Source organism: Falco naumanni, chromosome 5 (genome assembly GCF_017639655.2).
Source record: "Falco naumanni isolate bFalNau1 chromosome 5, bFalNau1.pat, whole genome shotgun sequence".
In the NCBI taxonomy this organism is placed as follows: Eukaryota; Metazoa; Chordata; class Aves; order Falconiformes; family Falconidae; genus Falco; species Falco naumanni.
In genome coordinates this window covers 21,975,766-22,003,474 of record NC_054058.1, presented here as the reverse complement: position 1 = coordinate 22,003,474, position 27,709 = coordinate 21,975,766, and the positions used below count along the sequence as shown (strand labels likewise).

Below are 27,709 nucleotides of genomic sequence, written 5' to 3'. Positions count from 1 at the left end.
TGGGTTGGAATTCCACTATATAATTTTTGACAAAAGCATCAATTTAACAGCATACATAAATAAACAGGGTAGTTTCATAGAAACCATACCAAAAAAGTCTTAATCATGTGCCTTAGCGAAGCAAAAGCAGAATACCCACTGCTAGCCAGAATCGCTTCCTCATAGAAATAAGACACAACTCCAGACACAACCAGAAGTAATTACAGACACCGCCACCCCAACAGCAGTAAGTCGGGACAGTTATCCACAGCACCACGTACGCCATTGATTCAGTGTTACCTATCTACATGTCGGCTAACAGTTTGCTTAAAGGCAGCAACAGCCGCCCCCTGGTCCAGCAGAGGCCCTCTTTTGTAAACTGTGTTACTGAATGCATACCCATCGGACGGAGGGTAGTCAGGAACGCTGGGAGGCTGGAAGACAAAAAAGAAACAAAGCCACAAAGTGGATTAGTGTCATCAGTGGCACTGCCTAGTTCACGTAATCCAGCACCCCGAGGGTCTCTGTCAGCACTCACGCATCCTCGGGTGCTCATGATCCTGCTATGAAAAGTTAATAACTTCTGCATTTCAAATACGTAAACAGGGAGATCAAAAGGATAAGAATAAAAGAATTTTGATCCTAAGTCATCCCACTGCATTAATATTGCAGTGGATACTCTTTAGAAAAATAGTTCTCTGGGGCAAGGTCCATGTCATCTCTCAGATATCACTACAGCAACACAACTTATGAACAATGGCTGAATGGCTTTAAAATAAACCACACCAAGAAAACATGTTGAGCTTTTGTTCTAGGTGCACGCTTAAAGCCAGAAACCTCTAGCTAGCTAACAGTAGCTCTGTTTAAGAAATAAAACCTCCCAAGTAAAACTATCACTCTGTTGTAGGATATGAAGTGGCTCATTCATTTCCACCCTCTCAATGAACATGACTATAGTCAAAGAAATGCAAAAGGGAATGTGACAGTATAATTAAGGAAAATAATCACAATTTATCACAAGCACATATATAAGACTATTCAAGGCTTTAGGAAATTATTCTTAAACAGCAGTCTTTTAAAAAAAGCACCTTACATTCAGCAATGATACTCTGCTTCTAAGTAAGAATTATTTTAACCACCATTCCCCAAAACAAAAACAAAGCAGTTCATTTCTGGAGATTATGACATTGAAATTGCTCATTCTAGATCTTTTCCTTATACCACCATCCAGTTGCACAAGTTAGAAGAGCTGAGATTCATCAGAAATTGCCACATCTCTACACCTGGTTTCCTGGTCTTATTGGTGTTCTGTGAGTTTTTTTTGGTTTGTTGGTGGGTTTGGGGCGGGGGGGGGGGAGGGGGTTGTTTGCTTTGGTTTTTTGGTTGTTGGTTTTTTTTATTTTTTTGTGTGGCTACAGAAAAGCCACTCACCTAATTTCTGCCTTCAAGTATCTGACCTGGCACCAAAAGACACTTGCCTATGCAGCTGAGGGTTGGTTTATGAAATGAAATTAAAACTGCATAAAACCCCCCATAGACATAGAATTTTCTTTAAAACTATACTATTAAGACCACTTTGAAAAAAATCTCAAGCGTCACCTAGCTTACACTTTACATCAAAATTCACCCAGGAAGCAGGAATTCATTTTACTTCACACACAGATTATTTGCATCACCTCAGCCTCACTGGACTCTCTTCCACCAGTTCCCCACTGTTTCACTGCCATTTGAAGTCCTCCTCACTGAACAGACTCCACTTTGAAACCCCCCTGGTGGGAGCTGTGTGTGTAGCTAGATCTTAAGATTCAGGAATGGAAAGAAAAAGGAAAAAAAATATGGTTCTCATGAGCAGGAACCTCCAACGCACTTTTCCAGCCAGATGCCAGAGCAGTCCCTGCCCAGCAGGGAGGGCAGCCACACGCACTCATCCCCTCTCCACCCCTGGGGCAGCACAGCTCTCGACATGCAGCCTTGGTCCTCGGGAGAGCAATGTCACACCGAGACAGGAGGCAAATCAGTGTCAAAAGACAAACACTTAAATCCTCATCTTATTTTTCCAGCCAGCGCTCTTCATTAAATAAGCTGTTATGGCAGACTTACAAAAGAATAATTATTCTGGTCATCACCCACTGCAGGGTGGTCCTTTTGCTGCAGCCAAACAGCATTTTGCACTAGCACAGCTTTTTCCAGCTGAGCACCTACAGCATTTCACAGCTATTAAGCAGCTCAAGGCTTTTTCCCCCTAGGGATGTGCTGAGGAGGCACTGGTGCAGGCAGCCAAGGTACCAAGGTTATAGTGCTTGACCAAGACCACGTGGGAATCAGTGACAGTCATGAAACTAAGCCCTGACATCCCAGGTGTCGCGCACTCAGGGAACTGCGATACATATTATTTATTTATTTTTGGTCTTTCTAAGATTAAGACAAAGCAGCTAAGTTGGCACAAACAATTAATCCAACCGTTACCACCATGAAAAAGAATGAAACTAACTCTCTGAAACACAAGCAAGTAAAATACCTCAATATATTCTCCGCCTCCAAAACTGTTTTAACTTATTATATATATAAAATAACATTAACTTCTTACAATCATTAGAAGAGAAAAAATAATGCACTTCTTTTTCTCAACACTATTTTGTCTTTTTTTTTTCTTCTTTAAATTATTATAGAAGGAGCACAGTGTAAACAAAAAAATCTGCACGGAAATGTAAAACTGCAGAGAAATACTGAGACAGCGATTAATAAGACATTTTTGGAAGATGACTAGGGAAGGGGGTGACAGCAATGGCAACAGCTACATTTCACATTATCGTGTCCGTTAACTTTACTAAAAATGCTTTTTTTGCTCAAAATGAATCACTGGCAACAACTAAGTTTTTGGTGCACTTTTTCCTGTATATCTTGTTAGGTATAAAGCCAAACAGTGTTTTAATTAATCAAATATCTACCACATTAACCTCCTTTGCTTGGCAGACTTTTTATCCAATTTGTTTGTCTCTATAGCTGAGTAGATTTATTTTATTATTTTTTTTTTTCTGGACTGATGGAGATTGTCATGAAAACAAAGTTTTATTATGACAAGCTTTCCACGGGCAGTTTTCATAAACTTTTGCTGGGGAAGGTTTGTTGTCTCTGATAGGGAATTGCTCTGCAAAAAACCACCATGCCCTAAAAGCCAAAAAACCTTCCCTTGAACCTTCTTTCATATGTGCATTTTTTCACTAACAGATTAAAACCCCACATATTATAAAATTAAGATAAAATGCAGTGTCCTTGGGTTAAGATATACTCCAAATATTGTGCAGATTGCTCAAGGAAGACAGGAAAGACTATGGACTAAACCTAGAAAATTCTTAGGTGCACTTCATATCACAGCTGCTAACAGGGGACCTCGGACTAAATAACAATTGATTTAAAGTAAAACTAGCATAGCAAAAGAATTCAAAATTTTGAATTAGAACTTATGTCCTGCCAACAACAAAAAGCTCCCAAAATGAAAACTTTTATATGTTTAAAAATGCAATAGGGGTTTTTTTGTGAATTAAAAAGAAACAAAATCCATATATATTCTTAGAATTGTGAGAAAAATGAAAGTACATTTTCTGACCAACTCTACCGAAAAAGTAGGGAGAAGAATCTCTGTTAAGAACCAAAGGAGCGGACTATAAAGTTGGTCCAAAAACACGCTCTTGGTTTCTCTGAAGGCTTCAGATGATGGTGCCTGTTTCCATTCTCTAAATAGAATAACCTGTCTTTTGCTAAATTCATCACATTTCTTGGAAAAAAAGGATGGGAAAATGTTCCTGTAGAAGAATTCTAATGGGCAGCTGTTTTTCACAAGTAGGTCTAAATTACCTGACATGGCATTTTTCTGATACCACCTCTGAATACATTCTTGCAATACAGTGAAAGCATCAAGAAATTAATGAAAGGAATATTAAACTCCACATTTGTGAAGCAGTAGCTTAAAACCAAAATTGCCTGAACAGTGGTGCTTTTTCCCCCTAGCATCCCATCCAGCCTTGCATGGATGCACATTTAAGAGCATTTTGGTTCAAATTCTGCCTAAATATATGATTAAAAAAAAACCAGCACCTGAAAGCACAGGTCAAGAATCAAACTGAACCTCAGGGGCCTGGACTACTGTCCCAATTGAGGTGGGAAAGTGCACCAAGTTCAAGGAGAGCAGCAGGCAAAAGCCTTCTATTTCTCCTAATCACATTTTTGGTGGCTGAACAGGTATTTGGTTTTTTATAACTTTAATGTAAGTGTAATGAACTTGCACTGATATAGCAGACATCAGAGCACGGTTATTCCAACAACATCACAGATTATTTTCTTCATGAAGTAAACAGTTGGCGTTGCCTTCAGCTAATTTACAAAACACTGTTGCAGGTAACCTACCTCAGCTGACAACCTTTTCATTTCTTGCTTCCGCTGTTGCTCTGCAACGTTTGCCACAGACTCAGCCAAATGATTGAGTTCTTGCTCCTTTGGAGCTCCCATGAAGTTCAGCAAAGGAGGCTCCCAACCATTTCGGAAACGGGGGACATAAGGTGGAATAAAATGGTCTTTGGGCCAATCCGCTCTGTATGAAAAGTAAATTACAGATCTGTATCAAGGGCCATACAAATATTGGTTTAATAGATTTCCTAAAAATTGAAATGCTTTAGAATTTTTATTAGTATAGAGGAGAGATTGGGATTACAATAAGGCAGAATTGCACAGGAACACAAAATTGGCAGAAAACATTGCTTGACCACAGCCATGCTCCCTACTGTACCCTGCAGAAGGAAGCTGCTCCTGCCGTAAGGACATGTCAGTGGTAAAACACAACAAATTTCTGTCTTCTCTCACAGGATGAATAATAGAAAAATCAATCACAAACAAATCTAGGATTTAACTATTTGATGGGGAAAGATACTGCAATGCAGCATTTATGTGCAAGCACCAGACAAAAGACTTCAAAGAGACAAAGTCTTCAAAGAGGAAGTCTGAAAGCAGGTATGAAGTATGGAAGCTTAGGGGGCCTAGCTACACCTAAGCCCAAAAGTTAAACAATAGCTTTTACTGACAAAACCCCCACACCTCGAAGTGCTCCAAGACACAAGAATTAGTATCATATTTGCTGTTTCATGGTCCAGATAGCTCTTTTTACAATGCTGTACTACTTTTCAGAGCTCCATTAGCATTCCCTATTGTGATATAAAATACCCAAACTAATACTTGCACACTCTGTCACTGCACTATACATAACACACTGTCCCACAATATACATTACTGTATCTTAACAGTGAAAGCAGGAACAGGAACATACATAACATCCTTTTAAAAGTCTTGTTGTTGACCCTGCTCAAAACTAAGGGGCAAATGCTGCCAGTTACACAAGTTGCAGGAGCAGTCAGAAATTACTGGTCCATTAGCAGCCCTGAGCTAGGTCAGTAACCCGTGAGTTTCATCATTCATGTCTCCTGCTACACCACACCAGAGCATACCTCTGGATACCGAGATCAATCAGATCATTTCTAATCTGCACAGGTCAAACAACTGTATTCCAAGTGCTTCATTCTTCACTGCCCAACATGAGCTGCTTCTCTTTCCATTAAGCTTTTTTCAGGACGGATTAAACAAATGATGATGGCAGTTCCCAACACAAAGAGCCCATTATTTTACCCAGTGATTCATTTTCCCTGCACAGGGCTCCAATGCTATGAAGCAATTTCCACTGCCAGTCCCTCCACAAGCTGCTACGAAGACAGCAGAGCTTGAAGCAGGTAAAGGCAAGAGAATGGTGCTTTGCTGGGGTAAGCTCTCAGGCAGTATCAAGGAGCTGCAATTCCTGTTCCCAGTGCATTTTATAGTAGCAGACTGAACCATAGGCCTAAAGGATGAACAACTTTCAACATTCCAAAGGATGATAACATTCCTAGTCTGGCAGGAGAGTGAGATCAAGAAAGGGAAAGACTTGTATATCACTCTCCCTACTCCAAGGATGTTTGTCACTCCATGCTCTAGGGCTTTCTGTGCAGCCTTTCTTACCAGCAAAACACTCAACTACTTTTTAATCAATCAATCAATCAATCAATCAATCAATTAAAGGAATCCACTTGGTAGATGTTTATGTTCCAATTTAAAATCTAAAAGCAAGGATGAATGAACACAAAATACATGATGCATTTCCAGCCCAAGTGATTGCATACTTAATCATCATCAAATGTACTTTACTGCAGATTAGAGTTAAAACACACTTTGCTAATTTAAGCTTTTTCTTTTGCGTGTTCTATTTACCTAAGTAACTTGGAACCACATACTTACCTCAAAAAGAACAAATGCATAAAATAGTTCATTTTTAGCTAAGTCTGACCATAACAGTGCAACGCGTAGGATATGCACATGTAACATTGTTCAGCCAATACACATCCAAAAATTATAAGCATTTTCTTTACAGCATTATGATGCTTTTGAAGTAGTAAAGGCATAGATTTTCAGCTTTGATAATTACTGGAAATTGAAAATAGAAATCTCTATCTTGTTCTTCAATATTTGGCCAATTTTTATTGCGTCTTCTTCAAATTGATTTTTAGTGAAGTCCAGATAGCTGGGTTCGAAAAATAATAGTGAAAAACAACTGGAAACATGTAAGAGACAGTTCAGAAAAAATTACTGCAAGAGATTATGTCAAGAGGTTCTTGATACTATGGAGAAAACAAAAATTTCTGTCTGCATTTTCTCCCTCCTTGAGACCCCTAAAAATCAAACCACTCCCAAATTCCACTGGGGCTAAAGAGCTCCTTTCCAAAAACTTTGAAGAACAGTTCTGAAGAGTTCAAAGTCTAAGAAATTAATATTGAGTTTATTGGGGGGGTGGATAACGTCAATAAACTTGACTTTAAAGCTTATCAATAAAATATGCAAAGGCTTTTTCTCACCTGGCTTTGGTCCATGTGTCACCCAATGACATCCATAATTGGCCTTCCTCACTGGTGACAGTATATCGCAGGAAGTCTATCGTATCTTTTGTTAAGAGGGGACTGAGAACTGTACCAGCAAGCTCTGGCCCTCCTGTTGTCTGTACCACCTAAATCCAAGTATTGAAATAATACAAAGAACGCTGTCAGTAAGGAAGTTACAGTGAATGTAAGTTAACTACAGTGCTGCTAGTAAACATTTATTACTCACGAAAACAACCCCTCCAAAAAAACTCTGAGAAGCTAACAATGTGTCTTAATGTCCTACAGATTACTTAAACCATTTATTGCAGAAGAACTGCTGTTTTGGTCACCAACCATTTTATATTTAGCCTCACTTTTGGCAATGTTATTTTTGCTCCACTGATCAAAACCGCACATCCTTCCATTAAATAGACATATGGCTGTGCTTTCAACTCTCCTCTTGCATTATGTAAAGTATCTCAATTTTTTATCAGTAATTAAAAATTATAATGGCTAACTGTAACACACAAAGTTAAGATGATTTAAATAAATATATTTAATAGATAGGAATATACAAAGAAAAGGATAAAAATTATTTTCTAAAAAGATCCTGAGACACACACATTTCTCCTTAGCTATTGTCCAGGGACATATTTCAAACTTGTTATCCTTGAAAAGGTTACAGAGCATATAAACACAAGAGTGCTGAAGGAAAACACTGAGAAAATTATAAACCTTACCATATGCAGTGGGGTAAAGAGAAAATGAACCAGTTCAGCTGCACTAGGATTCTGGATATGGAACTTTAATTTGGCCTGAAAGAATGGGAAAATGATACATTTTAAGAAACATTTAGCTTTTATGACAATAAATACTTCACATAAGAATGGGCATCCCTGATCAGGCCACAGGTCTGCCTAAGCCCAGTGTTTCATCTGCAACAGCCACTAAGTGCAAATGCTCATTCATCCAAATGCTTTTGAACCCATGTGTATCTTTAGCACCTATCATGCAAAAACAGCAGTTCCACAACTGAATTATATGCTTCGTAGAGAAGCATCTCCTTTGGAAATTCACCACCTCTCAGTTTCACTAGTGTTCTGTAGTTCTCTTCCAAAAGAAAACTGAGCAATCCTCTACTCGCTTTTTCCAGTGATGCTCATAACCATTTACAGCTTTATTACATTCTTTCTCTGTTTGGTTTTTTTCCAGGCTAAAGTAATTTCTTTGAGCATTCTTGTCCTCCCTCAATTTCATTACACTGGGATCATAACAGCATACTGATGTTTTTTATTTGTTAATTATTTTCTTTTTCCGAATGGTTCTTAACATTTGTTTGGTTGATCACTGTTGAACATGAATGACATTCTCACAGGAATCTGTATTGCATCAACATTTGTTCTGATTTAATATAGAGATTTTCCCCCACCTGTCCATGACTACCATATCTATCAATGTTGAATTGCATCTGTCACTTTATCTGCTATCATGAGATATTTCTACATTTGTAGACTCTATAATCCCCATTTGCCTAGACACCTGTAAACATGCTGGACAGCAAAGGTATCTGCAAAGGTATGTGGGATGCCAATGCTGAATTTACTGCACTTTGTGAACTGGCATTTTAGTCCCATAATTTGTTTTCTATTTCACACAACAATCTAAGCAGCTACATTCAACCCCACAGCAGCTCAGTTTCTTTAAGAACTTTGGGGTATGCAACCTTGCTGGATGTGTTTTTGAAATCCAAAGAAATAAAATCCAAGGAACTGATGGATTTATAGACATTATTTTGTTTTGCAAGATGCACGTTTGCTTCTTCCTCAACTTAATATACCTGCCTACAAACTGCATCCATGTGCGGGTACCTGGTTGTCTCAGATCCTTGGAATGACTTTAAAGATTATCAGCATTACCTTAATGACTTCTCTTCCTCTGCAAGAAAGGCAGTTTGAGAGAGGTTACACACCGTACTGTGTGGTTTGCTGACTTAGTTTTTGGAATAGATTGATTAATGGTGCCCATTCAAACAGGGCTTCTATTCACCTGTCTGTAACTCGTCATTTTGATTTGCTGTTCTTTAACCCATTACCAGTTCTTCAAATCTGAAACAGAATATCTCTTGTGTCTCCCATAAAAAATGATTTTCATGAACATACTGTCCACTACCAAGGATTTCCAAGTAAACACACATATTAAAAAAATCATATAGTTTCTCTGATACAGCTTTTTGGAGGAATTCTTTTATTTACTGATGATCTGTTGGCCCTGCAGGCTCCAGAAGTTAAGCAGCATGCCAGAATGTGTTCTTAAAAGTTATAGTAGTTTTTACTGCATCTTGCAGTCTGTTCCTCAAACTGCTTTTGGCTAGCCTCATTCTACTTTCACATCCAGACTTTCCAAAGTGTGCCTCCAAATGAAGAAAGGAGGAGGATGTGTTTTTACTTGTAATAACTTCCTATATATTGTTCTTCAGTCATAACAACTTACTTTCAGTCTTTCTAAAGGTATTTTTGACAAATGGTAGGCATTTTCTAGAAGCTTCCAGCATGGTGTTTTAAAACAGTTTCCATTCTACTGGCAAAGATTTTATTCTTCTAGCTACTCCTTTTTAATTTCAAATTTTCTAACTAGATTTTTCATTTTATAGAGTCCTCCATGCTTGACATAAAGCCCCAGGAAGTGAAATTTTAGACTGTCATGGTTTAATCCCAGCCAGCAACTAAGTAACATGCAGCCCTTTCTCATTCCCCCCTCTTCTCCTGCTGGTGGGATGGGAAGGAAAATCAGAAAAAGGTAAAACCTGCGGCTGAGGTAAGATCAGTTTCATAATTTAAATAAAGTTAAAATAATAGTAGTAATAACAACAACAACCATCACCACAACAATTGTAAAGATCAGAAGAGGGAAAGACAGGAATAAAACCTAAGGGAAAAAAGCCAAATGATGCACAATAGAATTGCTCACCACCCACTGACCCAGACAGTCCCTGAGTAGCAATCGGTGGCCCCCAGTCAACTCGCCCAATATGTATGCTGAGCACGATGTTTTATGGGATGGAATATCCCTTTGGCTAGTTGGGATCAGCTGTGCTGGCCATGCTGCCTCTCCCAGCCTCCTGTGCTCACTGACAGAGCATGGGCAACTGAAAAGTCCTTGACTTAGAGTAAGCACTACTTAGCAACAACTAAAAAGTCAGTGTGTTATCAACATTATTCTCATACTGAAACCAAACCACAAGACTAGATCATCTACTAAGAAGAAAACTAATTCTATTCCAGCTGGAACCAGGACACAGGCTTTTATGGCTCCTGCAACAATGCTGAAGTAAAGCACTGTTACAGCACAGCTCCTCACGAGCACCAAGTCCTAGATGCTGTTGAACATCAGAACAAGAACTGCTTCTTCTCCTGCACAGAAAATAAAAGGCGTAAAAGTGCACATGTTGTTCTTGGGTGAAAAACATTTAAATGCAGAATGAGATAAGAAGTAAGAATGGAAAAAAATGAACACTACAAGCACTATTACTGAGAAGGATCAGTATGTTCTAAGACTTCCATCTTCCACAAAACAGCAATCCTTTAAGGTCAGAATCACAGCATTCAATACAGAGTTTTGTTAAAAAAAGTTATTCTTAATAGATATATCTAAAAAATATCCATTTCTTAAAAACAGATACTTCCAAATAGCTCCTACAGTTCTGCAATCAGAATTCATTCCCTAAGAAGAAGAAAAAAGCTGATTTTACTCAGTGAATGCAAGAACAATTTTCTCTGTTGGCATAGCTTCCACAGCAATTGGAAAGGACAGTCAGTATCTGAAAGTAAATGCTTTGAAGGTGTCCCACTTGCTGCCTGCCTTTAACAGCACTTGCAGAAGAGGAGATGCCAGGACAAGGCTCTTGATTTAGCATCTCTGCTTGTTGAACCTATAAAGCAACAGCAATTTGTCGGATGGAGAGTTCTGAGGCCAGAAAGGTCCCACGTAATGATGGCAAACAAGCACAGAGAGTCTGATGGGCACAGTTGCATAAAACTAAATTAAGGCCACAGCTGGTGAGGCTGGCAAGCATGCAACAGAGGCGTGATCCCCACAGATGTTCCTAGAGATTCTTTTATGATTTAAACTCAAATTTCCCAAGTAAAAGGCTTTAAAGAACCAGGAAAAGAAACAATGCTGAAAAAGAAATACACTCATCTAGTCACTGTGTACAGAACTTGAGGAGCAGCATCCCAAACTTCAAAGGCCAACCTAGGTGGCCAGGCCTGCTCTTGCCTCAGTTCAGCCTTGGATGGAGAAGGAAAAGGTGAAAGTCCAAGACCAGCCAAGTATCAGCTGAGCTATCTTCCTGTGTGCCAGCCAAGGACCAAATAACATTACATTTCCAGGTACGTTAGCATTCTTGAGGAGGATATTTGTGGGTTTGCTCCTTCTGAAAGTGCAGTGGAGATCAGGACAGCAGACTCAGGCTCACAATTCCCTGGATGACATGACCACCTCTGCACAGCTGGTAGCAGTAGGGCATTTAAGACCCACAAGTTTTTCATACATGGACAAGGCACCAGTTAGGCAGAAGGCAGAAAACTTGATTAATGCATTCCCAAAGACAAGATGACCTGCAGCTCCCTCAGGGGTGTAAACAGTAAAGCATCCACCCCCTCTGGAATAGCTGGAATGGCCAAGAAACCCAACTTAATAACTACAAAGCAAATCCATCATGTTACTGATTCTTCCTTCTCCTCTTCGTCTTTCACCACAATTTTAGTTCTTCACTTCACCCTAGTGAAATCGGACATAGGAAAACCAATGCAGCAAAACTGACACCCAAATTAATTTGTAGTGGTAGGGAAAACAAAGACTGTGTTATACTTAGCATCACCTATCCCAGAAAAAACTGTTACCTCATGCCTCACACCACCATACCCACTAGCAGTCACTTACCAGAAGATTGAAGCCATGTTTGAATTTTTGGAAGCAGTCAACAAATTCATCTGGAGGTGGTGGTTTTGCACGGAGAGTAAGAACCCCCTCTGGTGAACAAAAAAAGATTTTTATATATCCATTTATATTGTATGTAACTTCTATAAATGTTACAGATATAGTAAACACATAAATACATAATAGATTTACCAACTTACAGAATTTTATGGTCAATATAGAACCACAAAATGAGCATTTTCTGCAACCACATCTCTAGTTAGTCACACCCCACACATTTCAAGCAAATGATTTTCATAGGTTTCCCTCTAAAAATATACTGGGTAGGATTTTTTGTGCTCAAAGTGAAAGAAACCGTGTTCACGAAAAAATACCACAAAAAGATACATTTGCTAGCTACTTCAATGATTCTTAGAGAAGCAAATTGTGTGCAGTAAGAACCCCTACCTCCAGGTCCTTTCTTTTTACTTTTCTTAGTTTTCTTCCTCTTTGAAAGTTCAGCAAAAGCTTCAGCAGCTTTTTGAAGTTTGGTAACAAAATATTCAATGTCATCCAAAATATGGTTCAGAATTTGCTATGGGAGAAAAGAAAAGTAACAGTTTCTCTACAGACTCTCAAGCAGAAATACTCCAGAAATCAGAATGACCACACTTTCAGACACCAACAGCTTCCTCGTAACAAAGTTCATGCTAGAACATTCCATATTTAGATTCATTATGTTTTTAACTTTATACACCTGAAAAGTATTTTTAATCTTAGGTTTTCAAAAACTTAGGACCACCAAAGCTTTTAAAATGTGAGCAACAAGTTTACTAAATTCAGATTGCAGTTACACAACTTGTGCACACATTACATTTTCTCTCACAGCACATGAAAAAATTCTAATTATTTGAATGGACAGCATTTTCCTAAACAGTGTAACTTCATAATCTCCTTTAGTACACAAAGTATTAAGCTAGTGGTTGAATGTCAAAATGTAGTTTTACAAAGAAGTGCTCTTTGAAGAATTGTTTTCAAAAGCAAGTGGAGGAGAATGAATGACCCCCTGGGGAACACACAAATTCAACAGGCCCCAACATGCTTTCCTCAAGACCCTCTGATGTTGCTCAGGGCAACAGCAGAGTAGAAAAGTAGAAAGTTACAAATGACAAATGGGGCAAAATATTTGTTATTGCATACATCGTAGGACCTGGCCAATGTTGTTGCTTACAGGCAAGGAAAGTTTAGGTTATACATATACATGGTCCACCTGTCTTTAGAAATGACCATATGTTTATTTTCCAGATCCTGGACATATCTGAGTCCCACAAAACGGATGGAATTTTTTATCCTTACATAGTTTGTTGAATTTGGTCTACCACACAAAATTACTGTTTATATTTCTACCTCTTCAAAGCATAAAACTTAACATCAACATTCAGTCCCTTTTTTTCTTTTTTATTTATCCTTTTTTTTTATTTTAAGGAAAAAGAAACAGAGCTACCACCTATTTATTTTTAGGTCTACCTAAATTTCAGAGACATTAAGCAGTATCACTTGTAGCTTCTCACTTACAACATCTCTGTCAATCCTGGCTGCTATCATCTCTGCTGTTTCTTCATGATCATGGTATTGCCTATGTTTTTCATCTGTAGAAAAGGGAAGAAGGGAATAAGACATCCATATACACAGAATTAGCAACCAACACTTACTATACAGCTTATGCTTTAAAAGATACTAGTGTAGGAAAAAGATGGACAGAATTGTTTGTACCATTCCCTTTGCAAGGACTCCACACAATCTGACTATCTTGCAACCTAATTCCTGAGCCTGCCAAGTCTCACAAAAAAAGCTTAGGTGTGTGCTTGCCTTAGCTTAGCTGCATAAATGAAATTAACCACAGAAATGTGGTACTGGGGTCTGAATCAAAAAATTACAGCAGAAAGTGGCAGATCATAAATACAGCATAATGAGAAATCATTCCATTTTGCAAAACATGCTGAAAGCTACTCCAGCAAAAGGAAGCAAGAAAGAGTGTTGCCATGACTTCGAAGACAATTTTGATATAAAAGGTAGTTAGCAAAAAGGGATACAAAGTCTGGCAGCATAGAAATGGGAGGTAATGATGTGACAGAACTAGTACTTCCAAATAACAATGGAAGAGTCAGTGACTTTTATTCAAAAACAAGGGTTAACATTTTGAGAAATAGTAAATGTTGCATTTTTAAGTCACACTAAGTACACTAAGTAACAAACATTGCGTTTGTTAACGGGTGGAATTTTAGTAAAAACATTTCAGAAAAGATCCACATGAGTGGAATAAAAGAAACTGCAGGGACTGCCACATTGCCCAAGTTACAGAAGACAAAGGCGGGGAATGGGAGTATAAAGAAGATTAGGAGAAGATGTAGGAGAAAATCAGCTTCATGACCATCTAAGGAACTTGAAGGTGCACAGGTCCATGGGACCTGACAGAATGCACCCATGGGTCCTGAGGGAACTGGTGAATGAAAGAGTCATGCCACTGTCCATCGTATCTGAGAAGTCGTGTCAGTCCAGTGAAGATCCCACTGACTGGAAAAGGGGAAACATAACCCCCGTTTTTAGAAACGGAAAAAAAAGATGACCCGGGGAACCACAGGCCAGTCAGTCTCACCTCTGTGCCCAGCAAGATCATGGAGCAGATCTTCCTGGAAACTATGCTAAGGCACATGGAAAACAAAGAGGTGACTGGTGACAGCTAACATAGCTTCACTAAGGGTAAATCATGGCTGAAAAATTTGGTATCCTTGTACAACAGGGTTATAGTGTTGATGGATGGGGGAAGAACAATTGACATCATCTACCTGGACTTGTACAAAGTATCTGACATTGTCCCACACAACATCCTTGTTGCTAAATTGGAGGACAGGGATTTGACAAATGGACCACTTGGCAGATGAGAAATTGGCTGGATGGTCATATGTTGCAGTCAACAGCTTGATGTCCGAGTGGAGATGACAAGTGGCTTTCCTCAGGGGTCAGTATTTGGATTGGTGCTGTTTAACACCTTTGTCTGTGACATGGACAGTGTGATCGAGACGCCCTCAGCAAGTTTGCCAGCAACACCAAGCTGTGTGGTGTGGTCAACATGCTGGAGGGAATGGAAGCCGTCCACAGGGACTTTGAGAGGCTTGAGAGGTGGGTCTGCATGAACCTCATGAAGTTCAACAAGACCAAGTACAAGGTCCTGCACATGTGTTGGGGCAACCCCAAGTACAAACACAGGCTGGGAGGAGAAAGGATTGAGAGCAGCCGCGAGGAGAAAGATTTGGGGGTGTTGGTGAATGAGAAGTTCAGCATGAGATGGCAATGTGCACCTGCAGCCCAGAAAGCCAGCTGCACCCTGGGCTGCATCAAAAGAAGTGTGACCAGCAGGTTGAGGGAGGGGATCATTCCCCTCTACTGCACTTTTGTGAGACCCCACCTGGAGTACTGCATTCAGCTTTGAAGCCCCCAGCATAAGGAGGACATGGACCTGTTGGAACAAGTCCAGAGGAGAGCCACAAAGATGATCAGGGGGCTGGAGCACCTCTCCTATGAAGACAGGCTGAGAGAGTTGGGGTTGTTCAGCCTGGAGAAGAGAAGGCTCCGGGGAGACCTTATAGCACCTTCCAGTGCCTAAAGGGGGCCTACAAAAAAGCCAGAGAGGGATTTTTTACAAGGGCATGTAGTGATAGGACAAGGGGGAATAGCTTTAAGTTGAAAGAGGGTAGATTTAGATTAAATACAAGGAAGAAATTCTTTACTGTGGAGGTGCTGAGGCACAGGAACAGGTTGCCCAGAGAAGCTGTGGATGCCCCATCCCTGGAAGCGCTCAAGGCCAGGCTGGATGGGGCTCTGAGCAACCTGGTCTAGTGGAAGGTGTCCCTGCCCATAGCAGGGGGGGTGGAACTAGATGATCTTTAAGGTCTCTTCCAAACCAAATCATTCTATGATTCCAACTCCAATCCACATGTGGTGTGGCAAGACACTCAACAAACTAGTGAACCTTTCGTGAAGTAAAAAGTCAAGCAGAAGAACAAACTAGCCTTTATTCAAGATAAATGTAATACTGTAGGTAAAAAGACGAAATAGTTCTTAACATTACAGATTTCTCTGAACATTTTTAGTTGTTTTCTTTGCATAGTTGTATATTTTGTTGAGTGATATAGATAACAGTTTAATAAACCAAAATCAATAACGACTCCATGGTTAATGACTTCTAAAACTAAAATTTTAGTGTCTATTATTAAAAAAACAACTAAACAAACCAACCAAAAAAGGCCTCTGTCTAACCTTAATATAGGCTGTTTTACAGAAGGAGCTTTACTGTTTCTAAAAAATATTTTTTCAAAGATATTTGATCAAAATAAAAAATTTTCCATTAGATTTAAAAAAAAAAAACCAAAAAAACAAACCACCAAACAAAAAAAAATATCCAAACCTATTAGAAATGCTACAGCATTCCTTGGTTAAAGTTTTTTTTTTTTAAAAAAAATAGAAGGTAGTTTAGTCATACAGGCCATTATAAAGATAAATATAAAATAAATAAATAATGCTGATCTCTAGTCACTTTTTAATCCATGATTATATTTTTTAATTGTCTGAAATATCTGGCCTACGCTCTCCCTATTACTGAGGACAGCATCATTAAATTACTAGAGTTAGGGCAGTACTGGTTACTATGAATGTTACTATGTTCACAAAAAAGCCCAAGTTACAATTGGTAGCCCACACCCCCACTCAATTAAGCACAAGTAAAAGCAGCTCTGAACAGAAATTCAGAAAATGGGTAAGTGCAAGTAAATGACAAGTCAGATTATGACAGTCAGGTCATATTCCCCAGATCAGGCACCGGTGGCTTGGGGCATTTCAGACTAGGCTGGGAGAATGATCCTGTCTGCTCTCAGCGAGGACAGAGGGGTGACCTTGTACAACCATTTCTGTATCTGGATGCAATTACCGTCATTTTTATGAAACTAGTCTACTTTTGTTATTACCAAGCATCACAAAAATGCACTGCCCAGAACAACTGTTTGCCACCATGCTGCGCGGCAGCGGGCTCCCAGAAATACTCACACTCCCCCTGCTCAGCAGCCCATGCAGACCACGCTGCCACACGGCTTCTCACATCCACTTGGGTGATGGTCCCTGGTGGCACAGGGGCCGGTGCCTGTGGTGGTGGTGGGATGGCGCTGTCAGCTTTGGATATCATTCTAGAGGAAGAGAAGCCCACAAGTGACACTTGAAGGGGAAAACGTTCTCTTTTCTAGTGCTTAATCAGAGAAGTCAAGGAGGCGTCACAAGGACCTCTTCTACTGTTGAACATACTGTGGATTTCCCAAATAAGCAGTACTCAAGACCATGATATGTAAATATGTTAAACACAGTAGGAAACCCACTCCATGATGGTGTTAGCAAATCTTCAGCTGGCTACATGGGAAATGCCCAAGCAGCGCCACATAACTTGATGTCTACAGGCCTGCCAGTTTACACAGGTAAATTCAGTAGCTTGGGTTTTAGTAGGCGGCACTTTTACCACCATACACATTTTACTGGCTGGACTTCCACTTTATGTGAAAGTTTTCTTTAGAAGTTACCTTTCAACCATCACAAGTTGAGTATCTATCCCTAAATTTGACAGGTTGTCAACCACCTGTTTCTTAAAACCCTATCAACAAACCCAATTAAACTTACTGGCTGATTCTCCTTTTTATAACAGTGCCCTGTTCATCCTGTCTTGATACAAATGTATCAATGTTCCCACCAGCAATTTTCCAGTTTTCCAGTTCTTAGCATAGTTCTAAATACCATAAGAAAAGATGTGTTTGAAGTTATTCTGCAGTTTGATACCAACCAACAAGGACATCTCAACTCCTCCTGTCATAAACATACCCCACACCCCTGTTTAAATGCAAGATCTTCACCTTAAATTCATCTCTTTATAATCGAATCTCATTGATAGCATGCAACACCACCACAAATGCAAAGTGTTACTTGTTCTTTGAACACTGAACAAAAAGATGTTTCCTTCACTTTTCCTTCCTCCAGTCTCCTGGGCACTCACCGCCACATGTCCCACACTTCTGTGTGTCAATAACCTTGTAGCAACTCAAGAAGGCAATGCCAGGCAGGAGGGTCTTCCCCCATGATCCAATGCCAGCATGTACATGATACAACTGCTAGTAACCAGCACTAAGCTGCCATGCGCTCATGGCCTCTTGGCCTCACGGCTCTCAGAGACTGATATCTTGGATTATTTTTCCCAGCAGATGTACTGACCTACATTCTTCTCCCAATTAAATCTCATTAGTTTCTCAGCATATCCAATGCATTTGAGTTCCTCTGGGTTGCCTCTTTGTGCTTATACCTGTTTGTTACAGTCCCACAGCCAGTAAAGTCTACTAACTTATTTTTAAACCTGCAGATAAAGTTAGACATAATTCAGTTTTTGTTTTGTTCTTATAGGAGTATCCATTACTCTAGGAAAACTTGAAAAGCTGTGCATCAGAATTTAACAGGTAGCTAAGACTACTATAAATTCATTCATATAATGGTGACATTTTAAGTTAATGATTTTTCTCCAGCAGAGACTTCTCTATCTGAACCACAAAACTAAGTGTTACCGAGAGATCCTATCAGGATGCAGTTACATACTAATTTTTCAACAAACTATCACCATTACCATTCAGTATCTAAAATATTTGTGGCCTTGTTTCTACACCTCTGTTGGCTACCTCTAATTTCTGTATTGATCTTCTCTGAACCCAACTGACTTTTCTCTCATATTTTCCAACTGGCAGAGAAGCTTTCACTACCAGGGAAACAAGAAGTCTTCCGCATCGTTAAGCAGGCAGGCAGGAAGATTATTGAATCTTCAGTTGCTGTTTTATTTAATATCTTTAGATCCCAAAACCTTTTATCATAATCTTATTTAATTTATGGGGCATATATGTTTTTAATTTAAATTCTGAACTACTTGACTCATATGTAGAATTGAGGCATGCAACACTATTCCCTGGCAAGCGGTATTGATGTCAGCTGTTCCCATCACTAAGCGAGGATTAGGAAAGGTAAGTGTGATGCCATAAATCAAGAGAGTATGAGATAATTGTTAAAGCAAGGCATGTTAAATGTTAAAACATTCGGTTTTGGAAGTACATTGTCAACTAGCAAATTGAATTGAGCTTCTGAATGCTGTAACACTATCTGATGATCCCATATACTACCAAGAAATTATGTTTTTACCTCAGTGTTTCAAGCCTCTTCTTTTGTTTTCCACTTTTGCTGTCACTGATTGCACTTTCAATATCTTCATGAATAAAGCTAGCCTAAGGAGCCAAAAGCAGAATCCATCAGTTATCAGCTAGACTATCCAGGTATATGAAATAAACATCTCCACATGCTCTTTTTTTTAGGACATCTTAAGATTCCAGAATACTCTATCAAATCCCATTTATTTAAAAGTCCTGGGATAAACTATTTTAGACAAACAGAACAAAAAAAACACACAATGCTATTGTATGGGACTTGGTATTTTTGCCACTGTTCCAAACTCCAGCATTATCATCAGATGAGCATGTAATCTAGATACCAAATTTGTCTGAACAGCTGTAATTATCTCAAGTCAACCATTACTACATAAGCTATTTTTTCCCTCTGCGTACATAATTTTTTTCTCTCAAGTATGTTAGGGAAAAGACACAGTATTAAAAAAAAAAATCTACTATAGATAGTAGCAGCAAAACTACTACAGACGGTAGCAGCATAAAGCATTAGGAGAGTAACTTAGTGATACAGTTTCCTTTAAGATATAACAATAGCCTCCAATTTCTCTTTGATATAACAGAAGATTAATTTTTCAGAACATTTCCTAATCTGTATGTTCCTGCCTCTCCATAACTGCAGCCTGCTTCCACCAGTGGCCCACAAGTGAAATTTTGATGCAGGTCTAAGGCATTATTTTAATTGATCTTGCGTTAAATAGGTCACGGATTCTCATAGGATTTAGAATGCTCTGTTACATGTCTTCAGCTGACAAATTAATTTCCTACACAAGTTGTCAAAGATCAAATCTGTCAGTGTCTGGCTCACTCTAAATGGTCCACGTCTTTCTTGGTACCCTTACCATGGAGAGGTATGTAAGTTTTTGGGATGAGCATGTATCTTCTGATGGGACCAGAAGACTGTTGAATTTAGGATCCAAGGGGATTTAAGGGACTTCCCAGGCTATAATGAATTGCACTACAGAATATGGACAAGGGATACATGAAGGTTAAAAGATTAATAGAAAAACTTAAGGGGATTTGAGAAACTTACACCCATAAGAACTCTATTAATCATACTCTTGATATTTATTATTTAACAATTTTTTAAAACCATTGACTGCCCCAAGTATTATTGATTTTGACTAAACTTTTTATTGCAGAGGCTCCTGAGGTTCATAGTAACTTAAAAGCAGGAAAAAGACAAGAGCTAACTATGGGTAAGGAACAAAACCTAGGGTATGGTCACAGACTCAAACAATAACTCTGAAGAAAAGGAGGATCCTGGACTTCCAAGTTATGCTCTGTATATTTGTACAAAGAGGAACAACTTTAAAAGATGAAACTCTGAAGTACAGAGACCACCTCTACACTTTGGAGAGCTGGGTCCAACTAGACCTCAAAAAAGATCCCTGCATTATTTAACATAATGCCACCTGAACTACTCTCAGGATCCCCATTTCCACTGCAACAGCAAACTCTGTGCAACGAATTACACAACTAGCCAGTCATCTTCACACCACTCACTATATTAATTTCAAAATGGTTGCATAGTGTGATTAGCAATCTGTTGTTTTAAGACAATGATGTAAACCACTACAAAGGAATTTAAAAATCCCCGTGAAAATATCAATTAGAGTTAAAGCAATACCAATTACATAGAGTAACAGAAATTAAAATTTGAAACCCTGGAAATAAAGAAGTGTTGCAGGATACATTAAAAAATTATTTATACTTGAAGGACATATTTTAATGATAGATAAAAAATTTCTTTCCTTGTTTTGTCCCTCCTGCAAATAGTATTTTCCTTTTCATTATCTCTCCAGCAGAGCAGAGGTGCAGAGAGGTGAGAATATAGACAAGGTTTAATTGTTCAGTGACAGAAAGAACAGAAAAAAGGGGAAAGACTAGGTAAGACTCAGAGCTTGGATGAGTTATCTGCGGAGTATAAAATAAATTTGAGATTATTCAAACTGCTTTACACCATTTTCTTCAGAAGTGTGAATGCAAACCATATTCTAGAGCTTTACACAATTGCAAGACTAAATGAACAGCTACAGAGCCCAAGAATCAGTATTTACAGTAACGACATATCTGAACATGCATTGAAGGATTCAGCTTACACACTGGACTACTCTCTTGCAAGACATACTACTCTACATTTACTAACATATTATAAGTAGTGTCAACATCATAAGTGCATTAAACTTAAAGAATATTTATAAGAATAAAAGAACAGAATTATTTTCTATGAATCAGCTCATTTGATTTTATCCACTGTATTTGCCAATTCATAAAATTCCCCTATTCAAAGAAGTCATAGCAGATCTCCATTACTATCTTACCTTAATCTCATCACACTGGAAAAGATGCAAATCGGGCTTGGCTTGGGTCGGTTCTTTACATATTAATGCAAGAATCGAATTGTAATTGCATGCATTCATCACAGCTTGGCAATGCTGAATTGTGCTTAAAGGAAAATTCTCCAGTTCATTCTGCCAGAAGAGAAAATAAAAACAAACACAAAACACCACCTTATCATACAGTGTCCTGATCTTAGAAAAGCTGCAAAGCTGCATGAGTTAAAAAGGAAAAGTGATAATAAGCTAATTAAAATACTGAATCTCACACACATCATTTTTCTGCTTGTTCCCTTTTTCTCTCTCTCTCTGAAAATGAGACTGCCACTCACAGATCTTACCTTTGATTCCAAGTCCACCAAACTGACAGCTTTGTCATCCACTTGAAGAATCATGTCTTGAGTCCAGACTTTGCCTTTGGCATCCAGCAATTTCAGCTTCCTTATTCCATCATCTACTGTAATCATTGCCTCTTTTCGGTCCAGAACAAATGTGGTCAAGTGCTAGTGAATGGGATGTACATTTAAAAATAAAAAATTGCAATTTTCCCCATTGCTTGGCAGTGTCAATATTCAAATTGCCAGGAAATAGCAATACAAATTATTTGTGAATAAAAGTGCCTTTGTATATGACAGATCCTACCAACAAGCCACAAGAGATGTTGTTTAGTCCATAATGTCATTTCAAATGAACTGATTTTTGTAACTCACTGTTTGTCATTCTCTGTCATTTCCTCACTACAGTAAATGGTTAGCCTTGAAGGCACACTCTGACATCTTTCAGGTATCAAAGCTAGAATTAACCCTTGAGTATTTAATTAGCTTTCTTGAGGAGTGAAAACCTGTCTCTCTTGGCAAGCTGCATCCAGAAAGTGTAAGCAGAAGCATCGCAGAAACACCCTGCCAATGTACCACCACCCTGACCTGGAGTGTCCTCATCTCTTCCAGAGCTGCCAGCTAGCATGCTGGTGGCAGCCATAATGGGCTTGCATCTGACTGGGATACCTTATGGACAGGCTAGTCGCTTCTTTTATGTGGCTCACAGTAAAAATGTAGTATACTAACTACTTCTGCTCCCCATCAACTTGGAATATTCTCCAGATTCAATTAATGGTCTAGAAATTAAATACTACCTCACAGATACCACGTCAACTGGCTTTCCTGTCATGGTTCTGACAATTTCTCCTTCAACATGCCAACCATGCAAGGAAATCCATAGAATTATTTCATTTTGTCCAGGCATAAAACCAGCTTCACATGCTTAGTGAAGAACCAATTTTAATATATGCCTGCATATCTATCTTCTAAATAACTTTTAAAAATGAAGAAAAAAGATAATTAAGTGTGCTTTCTTCTCTTACAGGATAACACCACTTAGTAATGACAGACGAGAAGTAGATATAAGCTGCATATAATCAAAGTATATAAAAGAAGTGAAACAAACTCTCTACTGGCTGCTCACAGGGATGCTTAGACTCCACATACAAGTACTAATTTTTATGCCAGTACAGTACCAAAGCCGTTAAGAAGAAACCAAAGAAAAACAGACAGACAATTAGAAGCAACACAATATTCATTTGCAAGCTGATCATAGGATAGAAGCCCTTGAAATTGAGACTTCTCTGCATATGATCTTATATTTAACAGCCAATTTAAAACCCAGCAAAAAGGAGCTGAGAATCTATGGCATTTGTAAGACTTCACTTAACCCATGACAGTGGTTAGAAATAAGTGGAAGAAAGTTTGTGCCAAAGCAAGACTAGAGAATGAAGCATTGCATCCAAAAGTGCTTAACAGGCTCCATATGGGCACGCAGGCTTACTTTGCTGAATATTTGAAATATAACACTCCTGGATAAAATATGACAGCAGCACGCAGTAATTCTGCAAAGCAGCTTAAGACAGGAAGTAACATACTTTGCACTTCACACTGGGGGAAGAATTTGTGCAGACAGAATATATTTGTTTAATTACTACATAGTAGACTAACCGGGGCTTTTAGGGGTTAATGCTCAGCTCCTTCTGAATATTCTGTCACTTCTGCTGATTATAACTGATCAAAGTATTTATTTTAAATATCACCCGGTGTGCTTCGCCAACAGCACAGGGTTTTTCAGCTCTGCCTCATCCTTGCAACAAGCCAGGTTCAGAGACAGGGTAGCATAACACATTGAACTGATATCCCATTGAGAAGTCCTGTCCGTTTGCCAAACTACACACAACTTTGCTTACATTCTTCTACATCAAAATTTCAGCTCATTATGGCAAAGCTATAGAATCTGAGACATTTCAGTGTAATCTATTCTGAAGTGACCTCAGGCTGGTAGGATGTTTGGGAAGATGTATATGCCTTCAAGCATTATGTATCCTCAATAATCATGTAGGCAAAAATAACTGCATGTAACCGAAAGTTATAATTGGTATATCACTCTTCATCTCACCTCTACATGATACTGTGAAGTTTCAGATATGCTGCTGGCACTGTCTCGTGCATAATTCTTCCTTTGTTCTAGATGGGAGGAAACGGAAGAATAATTATTCATTGAACTTCTTATCCTGCTGTTTTGAATACTTCTCAGAGACACTTAAGACTAGTTGTATATATCAAAACAAAAGATGAGCTGCTGTTAATTTCTCTATTTCGACACAAAAAATCTTCACTCCCACACAGCCCAGCAAAAGAATCATACTTCTGTCAATGATATTAACAGATCGGTTACCAGTGAGTGCAAACCAAATCCACTTATCTCATCACAGTGAGTCAGGACACCGGAGGGAGCAGTGTTCTGACTGAAAAAGCTTCACTGGGAAGCCTGATTATTAAAATCACAGGCTTGCCACTTTGGTAGCAATATGGTAACTAGCATCAGGCTCGCTGTATTTGTATGAATGCTTTTGAAAGCAAAAGTATTTTTTGATATATATAAAATTCCCATGTTAAATCTGCAAAACAACAAAGCCACACACAAAACAGACCTGACTCAGCCTTTATTTCTCCCTAAATTATTCAATTTGATGAATTACTAATGTAGAAATATGGATGGAAAGGAGTTTAAAAAAAAAAAAAAGACAGACAGACACACCAACTATCTCTAAACAGAAATATTTTTCAGCTAACAAAACACAACGCTGCAAAATCAGAACTGTAATTTGCCTTTTACCCTGCACAATAGGTTAATATTAAAACAGGTGAGGAGGGAAGGGGAAAAGCAAGATGAAGACACGACACACATCCACATCACAAATTAACAAATTTAGATTAATACTGAAGAAAACTTTTCAACTTCAGTGGAAAAAAAATTGAATGCAACATTTGGCAGGTTCTTCTTTTTTTCCACTATACTCCCCTTAAGTGCCTGATCCAGAACACCAGGAGCTTTGTCTAAGGAAGAAAGTCACTAGGTGACACGGCCAAGAGAGGTCCAAGGAAACTCCGCAAGTAGGCAAGTCTTTTCTCTCCATTTCATTAAATAACCTGATTTCTGATCTTAAGTAAAATAGGCAGTTTGATTTTGTTTGGAAGGAAAGTACCTGATGTATATACAAAATACATCCATTTCATCATACTTGGTGGTAAACATGTGTGATTCTGTTGACAGGAAAGTTACTTTTTGCAAAATAAAAAGGTGCTAACTACTACCAAGCACATATGGAGATCTCCGGTGAGGACACCATAAAAGACACACTGTAAAGGTCTCTTCTGTGACCAGGGTTCCTTCATACAGGGATTTCAGGTGCTGACAAAGACAGCAGTGCCCTCATTTTCAGATGTCACCTGTAGAAGTATTTGTCACCTTTTATTATAATCACACTATTATCTCTCCAGTTCTCGGTGACTTTCATGAAAGGCAGTACAGTTTCTGAAATAACTCACTGGCTCAAATCTCCCCTCCCATGATGACAAACGTCACTCATGCAACAAAGCCATCCTGCTCCTGTACAGCAGCTACTCAGCTTGCTTTAGCAAGAGAAGTGTGCAGCACAATCAGACAAATTCAAGAACACCATGAATTATAAGAATTCTTAACTAGGTGCATGCATATTTCAAAATAGATGTCTTACTTTCATTATCCACTATTCTGAAATCCCAGGGCAGGGGACCTGCATTGATTTCAACTGTAACTACCACTTCTGCTTTTGCAGCATGTTACTTGAAGGTTTTTCTTGTTTTCTTTTTAACGACTATGGACACACACATGCACACCCCAACAAAACAGTCAGTAAAGCAGTACTGTCTGATTTGCTACCTTTCTTTTTTTGTTTGGATGATGATCTGAAGAAGTAAAGTCCATCTGTTCCTAACAAAACAAGGGAATTAAAAAGCAGTATCTAGTTAAACCCCATATAATTATTTGCATCTCCAAGAGGATCAGTTAACAGTTTTCTGTTACGGACTGTAAATGATAGTTAAAACATTGTCCAGTAAGAAAGAATATATGCTTTTTTAAAAGAGAGAGAGAGAGAGAGACAGAAAGGAAAAGTCACTTGTTTCAATTAACAATGCTTCAGATATTCAATTTTGACTGTTATTATCTTCTTTTAGGTGAAAAAAGGATATGGTTTTTTAACGATATCAAATTAAACAAGGATAAGAAACTTTAAATCCACTAATCCACTGTAAGACTTATAAATCCTGCAAACAGTAACAGTTGGAGTTGTTTTAAATAAACAAAAGAAATCCTGGCATATGCACAGGCTCTAAAGGAATTAAAAAACTGAGAGTAAGTTTTGCAAGAGATTCCTTGCTCTGCTTCACAGAAATTGTCCTCTGTTAAGACAGGATATCCAAAACTATTTGTACACTGATTAACACATCCTCTTCCACAGAGCAGCACAACACTCACAATAGACATGATAGCAAGGTTTTCAACACACTTCGCCATGGTGAGAACAATAGTGTTTATGTAAGACACAGCTTTCTGAGTGCTAATAAAATCTGTGGTTGCCTGCACTTGAGAGCCAAGGAGAACACCTCAAGTTCTGTGTTCTTAATTACAACAGAATATCAAGAAGAACATAAAAAAAAATTCCAATTAGCAAAAGTTTGTTTGTGTTACTAAACAATAAGATAGGCCACCACAACTGACAGTCCATACTGAGTTCAGCAACAATTCCTGTTTACCTATTTATATCTGTAATGCAGGCAGAATGATTGTTAGAACCTGCTAGAGATTGAAATTATCATTTAGGATACGACGTTTCCGTTGGAAGGGACCTACAATGATCATCTAGTCCAACTGCCTGACCACAAGTTAAAGCACATTATTAAGGGCATTGTCCAAGTGCCTCAAATACTGACAGGCCTGGGGCATTGACCACCTCTTCTTGTTATCCTACAGGTCCTTCTGCCAAAAACCACCATGTAATGTATGTCACTTATGCAGACTTGGAAACTCCCTTTTCTGGAAGTTCAAGCAAGTGATGCAATCTAAACTCTGCAGTAAAGCATGCAAACTAAAACTGGGGAGGCTTCCAAGTCTTGTTGCAGTTACAAGCCAAACAAAAAAAAAAATAAATGAGAGGGCACCTACAGGCTCTTATTACTGCTCAGTGCTGAGACTTCTACGTGGTTTTGGATGAGCTAAGTAGCAGCCTATAGCTGCTGTGAACGTTAACACTGCTATAGAGGAGCTTAAGGTAGATACTACGGGTAACCGCTCCATCCTGAAAGTATTCACCTTTCAGAATACATCTTCTAATAAGTACCTTAGCATCAGGCAAAATTCTTCCCTTGCTTCTGGAAGGGTTTTTCCTCAACCTTTGTTTTTCACTCTTTTACAATTCAATGGTTAGAAAGTACATATTCTTTCTCATACAGGGTCAATCCAGCTGCTAAGCATCCAGGCTCCCTGGGAGATGGAGTTTTTGGCTGCCTGGTATAAATTGCAATGAAGGAAGAACAAATAAAGTCCCCCCATGATAACATGAACATAACACAAAGGAAAGAAGGAAAAAAATTAAAATAATTTTTAAAAAGGGTGGTATCTAGAACATATCCTCTTTCCCATGTTTTTTGCCAGTTAGCTCAAAACTAAATCTCAGCCTCTGCTTTCTCCTAGTGCCTGGCTCATGTCCTAGATTCTGCCTACAAACCTCCACAAGTTCTCACCTTGACCTCAGGAAGGAGGACCCAAATCCTTTTGCACCCACTTCTGCTGATGTGCTCCACTGCCTTGAACTTCTAGCAAAATTGATACAAGCCTGCAAACCTGTTCTTGATCTTTCTCTACCCAGATG

The 27,709-nt window shown here is 38.8% G+C and overlaps 1 protein-coding gene across 13 annotated transcripts in view; it reads right to left on the bottom strand.

Moving 5' to 3' along the window:
- The window catches only part of EPS8 (epidermal growth factor receptor pathway substrate 8), a 140,873-nt gene that overhangs the window by 22,651 nt on the left and 90,513 nt on the right, over window positions 1-27,709 (bottom strand). For 10 of the 13 annotated variants that reach the window (XM_040594601.1, XM_040594600.1, XM_040594603.1 and 7 more), the window contains 13 exons: window positions 25,720-25,770; window positions 23,914-23,981; window positions 21,816-21,977; window positions 21,460-21,609; window positions 19,098-19,180; window positions 16,929-17,065; window positions 13,404-13,477; window positions 12,297-12,423; window positions 11,853-11,941; window positions 7,652-7,726; window positions 6,909-7,057; window positions 4,384-4,567; window positions 280-413 (listed from right to left, as the gene is read on the bottom strand). In XM_040594601.1, coding sequence (XP_040450535.1) covers window positions 280-413; window positions 4,384-4,567; window positions 6,909-7,057; window positions 7,652-7,726; window positions 11,853-11,941; window positions 12,297-12,423; window positions 13,404-13,477; window positions 16,929-17,065; window positions 19,098-19,180; window positions 21,460-21,609; window positions 21,816-21,977; window positions 23,914-23,981; window positions 25,720-25,770 — 1,483 coding nt within the window. The remainder of the gene's footprint in view (window positions 1-279; window positions 414-4,383; window positions 4,568-6,908; window positions 7,058-7,651; window positions 7,727-11,852; window positions 11,942-12,296; window positions 12,424-13,403; window positions 13,478-16,928; window positions 17,066-19,097; window positions 19,181-21,459; window positions 21,610-21,815; window positions 21,978-23,913; window positions 23,982-25,719; window positions 25,771-27,709) is intronic. The other 3 variants (XM_040594609.1, XM_040594610.1, XM_040594611.1) reach the window with 2 other exon arrangements.